The 6850-nt window shown below is 34.4% G+C and overlaps 1 protein-coding gene across 1 annotated transcript; it reads left to right on the forward strand.

Annotated features, from left to right (window-relative positions):
- Positions 1–5549: 5549 nt before the first annotated feature.
- LOC127119318 (uncharacterized) lies at positions 5550–6349 on the forward strand. Its single transcript, XM_051049526.1, has one exon. The coding sequence runs from the start codon at positions 5718–5720 to the stop codon at positions 6201–6203; it is 486 nt and encodes a 161-aa protein (XP_050905483.1). The 5' UTR covers positions 5550–5717; the 3' UTR covers positions 6204–6349.
- Positions 6350–6850: the final 501 nt, after the last annotated feature.

The raw sequence follows: 6850 nt of genomic DNA on the forward strand, positions 1-6850 counted from the left end.
CCTTGTTGAGGTCACCATTGAAGTCTTCGATCTCCTTCTTGCAGCTACCTGTTATCAACAGGTCATCGATATAGAGGCATAGTATAAGCAATTCACTCTTGCTTCTTCTTACATATACTCCATTTTCAGATTTGCACTTTACAAATTTCTTCTCCCTTAGAAATCCGTTTATCTTCTTGTTCTAAGCTCTTGGAGCTTGTTTAAGTCCGTACAGGGATTTATGCAGCATGTACACCTTTCTTTCTTCGCCATGTTTCACAAACCCAGCTGGTTATGCAACAAAAACTTCTTCTTCTAAGGGGCCATTAAGGAATGCACATTTCACATCCATCTGGCACATCTGCCAGTTGTTCATGTCTGCTAGACCAACAACCAGCCTAATTGTTTCAATCCTAGCAACAGGTGCAAAAACTTCATCGAAGTCGATTCCTTCTTTCTAAGGAAATCCTTCCGCCACAAGCCTCGCCTTGTGTCGAGTCACTTCTCCTTTGGGATTCAACTTCACCTTGTATACCCACTTCACATCGATTGCCCTCTTAATTTGGCGCAATTCGACAAGTGACCAAGTGTTGTTGACTTCGATTGACTTCAGCTCTTCGTCTATTGCTTTCATCCACTTTGAATCTTTTAATGCCTCGACTACATTGATAGGTTCGACATCTGCGTAGAAAGCATAATGTACCAGCTCACCTTCATTATTGACCACATCATCTGATGTAATCACACATTCTTGTAACCTTTCTGGCATGTGTCTTGTTCTTTGAGGTCTGCTTGTGCTTGCTTCACCTCTGACTTCTTCCTGTCGAACTTCTCTTTCGACTTCACTAGCTGGTTCATCATAAAATATTTTCACTGAATCTTTATTGACATTCTCAGTCCAATCTCACTCCTTAAGCTCATCTATGATCACGTCCCAGGTGATCACTACTTGTTTATTCAATGGGTCGAATAACTTGTATCCTTCAGTCGAATAATATCCTATCAGGATCATCTGACTGGACTTGTCATCAAGTTTTCTTCTCAACTGATCTGGCACATGTCTACGTGTTATAGATCTAAACACCCTCAGATGACTCAAGCTAGACTTGACACCAAACTAACATTCTTCTAGCGTGATTCCTTCTAACTTCTTCGTCGGGCATCTGTTCAGGATATATTACAAAGTCGACATAACTTCTTCCCATAATTCTTTGGGTAGATGCTTGCCTTCCGACATACTTCTAACCATATTCATAATGGTTCTATTCTTCCTCTCTGAGACTCCATTCTGCTGTGGAGTGTAGGGTGGCACCATCTCATCCATAATCCATTCTTTCACACATAATGAATCAAAATCTTTCGAAACATATTCTCCACCACCATCAGCCCTCAAAATTTTGATCTTTCGACTCTTCTATGGCTACTACCACGTGGTCGAAATTTGGAGCCAACGACCTTAAGATCTTTCCAACAACAGATCTTAATGTCAACACTTCTCCACATACCTTGATTTGATTCACCCGTTTTGTAACCTTGGTGAAGAAATCAGTTATGCTTTCATTGTGTTCCATCTGAAGCAATTCATACGTTCTTTTGTGAGTTTGTAACGTCACCTCTTTCACCTTCTCTGCGCCTCTAAACAATTTCTCCAGAATTTCCCATGCTTCTCTCGATGACTCTGCATCACTAACCTTTTCAAAGTTATTTGCATCAACACATTGGTGGATTATAAAGAGAGCTTTATAATCTTTCTTCTTCAATTCTTTATGTGCAGCCTTTTCTTGATCCATCGCGGCTTCTGCAAGCGTTGCTACTCCTTCCTTCACAAGATCCAAAAGATCTTGATAACAGAACACAACCTTTATCTGCTTGCACCAATTCTCATAATTGTTGTTCTTGAGAATCAGAAGATTTGCTGGAAAATGCCCGTTTGGATGATTCGTTGCCATGGTGATTTTGTTCCCACGAATCGATTAACCGGAGCTCTTGATACCAGATGTTGGAGATCCCCCAAAATCTATGGAGAATTTCAATCAATCTTGATGAACAAGATTGTTATCACCCACACAATAACAATGAAAAGAAAGAACAATGGAGAAAGAAAGTGTATAGAATAATGAAGGAGAAGAAGAATTAAATTCTGCAGAGTTTCTCTCTGCCCACAAACTGTGGAAAACTTCTTATTCACTTTGCAACTGCAAAATACTGTGAATACAATGTTATGAATGCTCTATTCACTTCTATTACAAAATAAGGGTTACTTCATCTATTTATAGATTTAGGTTAACTTGGACCTCAAGGCAAAGCCCAAAACTATAAAAGCCCCAAATAGCTAACACTACTAAATAGGCATAGGTGGTTTGATACTTCCTTACTCTGTCGAGCAACCTTCTTCGACACAAGGAATTACAATTCAACAGAAATGTCAACCTTTCATCAGGTAGTCCATGCTATATTAATTGATCGCTGGATTAAGAGTAACACACCTCTTCATTGCCTAGTTCATTCTCTAAATCCAAAGTTATTAAGTTTTACATTGATACTTTTTTAACTTACATCTTCTTTTGAATTACATGAATTTATAGATATATTTTTATTGTAGGTATTATAGTATAGAATGGCTAAGTGAATATCCTAATAGAATCCCTTCACATCAAGACATTGAGCTCATAGATGAAAGACAAAAATGTTTCAGAAGGACGTTTCCTGATTCAGATGAAAGAAAGAGAAGGGTTTGACAATCTTGAAGTTATTGTTAATAGAGATAAAATAGATCCAAAAGTATGGTGGTTGATTGATGGTGCTCGAACTCCATTACTTCAAAAGGTTGCACTTAAGCTACTTGCACAACCTTGTTCATCATCATGTTGTGAAAGGAATTTGAGCACATATTCATTTATCCATTATTTAAAGAGAAATAAGATGACACCATATTGAGCAGAAACTTTAGTATATGTGCATAGTAATCTTCGACTTCTATCAAGGAGCACTCCCCAATTTCATCAAGAGGAAACTAAAATGTGGGATGCGCTGGAGATGATTTTGGATCATTAGATGGCAGTGAATTTCTTGAAGTTGCTGACTTGTCTTTGGATGAGTCAGACTTAGAGGCTAGTTTTCTCAATGTGGAGTGATTATGATATGATTTGTATCATCTTGTTTTGGTGAATTTATGTCTTTTTTTGTTGATTGAAACTACTAAGTTTAAATAAACATAAATTTTACTTCTGATTATTACAAATTTTACTCATAAATTGTATTATTATATTAATATATAAATTATATATAGCCGTGTCCGTGCCCTATGATTTTTATATTAGTGGGGTCCTTGTGTCCGGTCCGTATCGTGTTCTGTGTCTGTGTCCGAGTTCGTGTTTCATAGATTATGCTACACTTGCATCAGCTTGACATTTCTTAAGGAAATTGTCTCAGATACACCAATAGTGTTGTTAACATATATTAATGGTCATAAGTCGTCTCTCCCACCCTACCCTCTGCTTCATATTTCCTCCCCTCGTTAAAGTTTTATTCCATGCTATTTTAGAGTTTTGGTTGGAATGAAAGAAAAAGAGTGTGTTTAAAAAAACTAAAAATGTAAATATATAACTCATTTGTAAATTATTTATTCTTGATGATGTAAATATATAACTCATTTGCAAAATTTTGGATTTTTTTTTTGGATTTTTGATTACCTTGATGATGATGAGATGCCACACATGCAAAATTTGACGCATTTTATGAAAATTGAACTAAAAGGACTTAAATGACACTATTTAAAAATATAAGAGTCTACATTAGCAAAGTTAGGGGACTAATTACCTCAAGGTCTCACTTCTTTCGAACTCAATTAAGTTTGTATATTGCATAAATCTTTAAAAAGACTTAGACAATCAAGCAAGCAATAGTTCTCTAAGCTTTCTAATGTTTTAATTTCTAATTACTCTCTATTTGTTAAACATAACAACCATTTTTTACTGCATTTAAAATGGTAGAAAACTATTGCTCTATAATCGGTTTTCATAACAACCGGTTTTCAGTCATGTGCATGCAGCATTTATAATTAGAGTACAAGGTGATTTTTCTGAACAAAATTTAAAATATTGCTCTGATTTTTATTATAGTGAAAAACTTTCTTTTTTAATGTTACTGAACAATCAATTATCTAAACTATTATATAAATTAAATATTCAACTAATAATAAACACACATAATTTAATCGAATTTTCTATTAAACAATATCATTGATCTCTGATTAATTGATTTTTCGTACACAGAATTTAAAAAAATAAAAAAATAGTGACAATATTGTCTTATAATAAAAGAAGAGTTAAAGCATTGGGGTCCATAAGAAAAGTGGTTTGCAAATATTAGAAACCTTATACTGAAATTTCTGACTCGTTGCTCTCACAAAGACAAGCAAGTATGAAATCCTTTTGCAGACAAATATGCCTACTGCTGTTAACAATGCTTTTGAATCTTAATGCCACGCCACTGCTTGTTTGACTCAATTTCTGCATTATTTCTTTCTTATAAAACAATAAGATCAATAGGGTTTTGAGAGAATTTGCAACATGATCTTCAATTAGTAAAAGAATTTGAATTTGGATTCTTTAAGTCCTCTAGAGAGATTTTTTCCTTTTGAAAGAACAATCCCATTATGCCAGCCATTGGCATCGCTGGATGAAACACAACCCACGCTTTGTTCACATAATCATATTCTCATTGCTGGAACTGTCTAATCCAGAACATCAATCTCACCGTCCATTTACGGGTATAATTTAAAATCTGACGGTCCCAAATCAGAATCAAATTCAAATTGTGACATTAATATATTAGTGGATGATCTATATGATGACTAATAGTATCACCAATACCAACTCAACAGTCCCAAGTAGATTCCATTTTTCAAATGGAATAAAGACAGGGAGGCCCCAATAAGCTGATAAGGTTGCCCTTGGAATTGTGTTAGTGCTGGATACTTTTTTTCAGATCCCAATGTTAATAACCTAAAATATTGGTCTCTATCTTAGTGTTTTCCTTTCACAGTTCTCAATAAAATCCTTGACCCGGTCTATCCTAACATGTTTTAGTTGTACTACAGTTTGCTATCTTTATTACTATTGTAGTTTAGTTTTTTTTTTTTTTTAAATTTGAAATGCATAGTTATAGATTAATTTCTTGAACTACGGAGGATCACAATAGAGTAAAATTTTATTTCAAGAAAATTTAATAATGACTGAGTTTATATCTAAGATTTTTGATTAAATTGAAAGAGATTTCTTATCATTTCATCTGAATATGCTCTGGGGCGTAGCAGTTAACATATTCAGTATGTAGTGTGTAACATCTCATTCAAATCATTATCAATGGGAACACCCCAAGTAAACAAAAGCTGCACTTTCATTGGGCCATGAGAGTGCTATGTCCCTTGATGCCCCAAGATCTCATCACTTTCTCTCATTACAAAGCAATCACAAGACTCATCAATGAGTAAAGAGCTCAAAGAATATCTTTAATTTTCTTCTTTATTAAAGCAAAAGTTCCCCTCTCCCCCCTTTTTATATTCAAAAAAATATTCCTATTTATTTCATCTCCAATTTACTCTCCTCACACCAAAATATACTTGAGTAATTGAGTTACTCTAAATTCACCTTAGTCCACACTCAAAGAACAACAACTTCATCCTCAAATACCAAACAATTTTTCCTTATTCCCCACAAAAACAAAGTTTTCTTAACATGTCTTTACAAGAACAACCAATGCAGCAGCAACAACAACAGCAGCAACAGCAGCAGCCGGTTCAGGTTTATCCAACCACTGTCACATACCTATCACCACCTGAACCTGACCACCATTCATCAAATGGATCATTTGGGTCAGTATTTGTTGTCTTAGCCGTCATAATAATAATCTCTGCTATTGCCTGTTGTCTTGGAAGGTTCTGCAGCCGCCGCGGCAACGGAAAAAGCCACAGTCAGAAACATGTTAAACCACAGAAACAGCAGCAGAAGCAGAACCAGAACCAGAACCAACACTCACGTCCAAAAGAAGTTGATATTGAATTTGGATTTGACAAAAAAATTGCAGCTTCTAAGCCTATGAATAATGGACATGGAGGAGGAGTCAGGATGCAGAAGCCAGTTTCTCATGGTCATCATGATATGAAGAGTTTTGAAATAAAGCTGGGTCCTCCTCCTCAAGGAAAGTTTAGGCAAGGTGCATAATGAGGGTTGTTATGTGGACATGGTTCATTTTCTTAATTATTGTAACCATTTTCATCACTATTAACATTTTGTTGCTATTTGTTTTCTCTGATTTTCTGTCTCTTAGATTTCAAGATGCAAGATGAAATGTATAATGATCTTTTCTACTTTTTTTTTTGCATGCTAATGTTTTATTATAAGATGGAAAAAAATGATTTTATGTTCTCTGCAATATGGATTTGTGAAAGTGAATACGATGTAAACATAGAGAAATGAATAAATTTTGAATTTATGGATAGATATATAGAGTATTCTCTAACTCTAAAAGTGCAAGATTTTATTAAAAAATATTTCTGGTGGTATATTGAAATAAAAAAAGTATTTGGATTAAAAAACAGATAATAAGAAAACGGCAAGTCATTTTGCAAAATACTGTATGTATATAGCAATTTTTCTACAGGTATAAGTATAACTATCTATAAGTGGGGACCATCACTTCAATTGATAAATAATTGTAGTAAAAAAGAAAAAATAATAATTAGTAAGAAGGTGAAAACAACACTAATTCAACTAAGATAAAACTTCAGAAATTAATATTATTAGATTGAACATTTTTATTAGAGATTAAATTCTAATATTTATAATTACGTGTCTCTGAATTTTTAGTG

Source organism: Lathyrus oleraceus, chromosome 2 (genome assembly GCF_024323335.1).
Source record: "Lathyrus oleraceus cultivar Zhongwan6 chromosome 2, CAAS_Psat_ZW6_1.0, whole genome shotgun sequence".
In the NCBI taxonomy this organism is placed as follows: domain Eukaryota; kingdom Viridiplantae; phylum Streptophyta; class Magnoliopsida; order Fabales; family Fabaceae; genus Lathyrus; species Lathyrus oleraceus.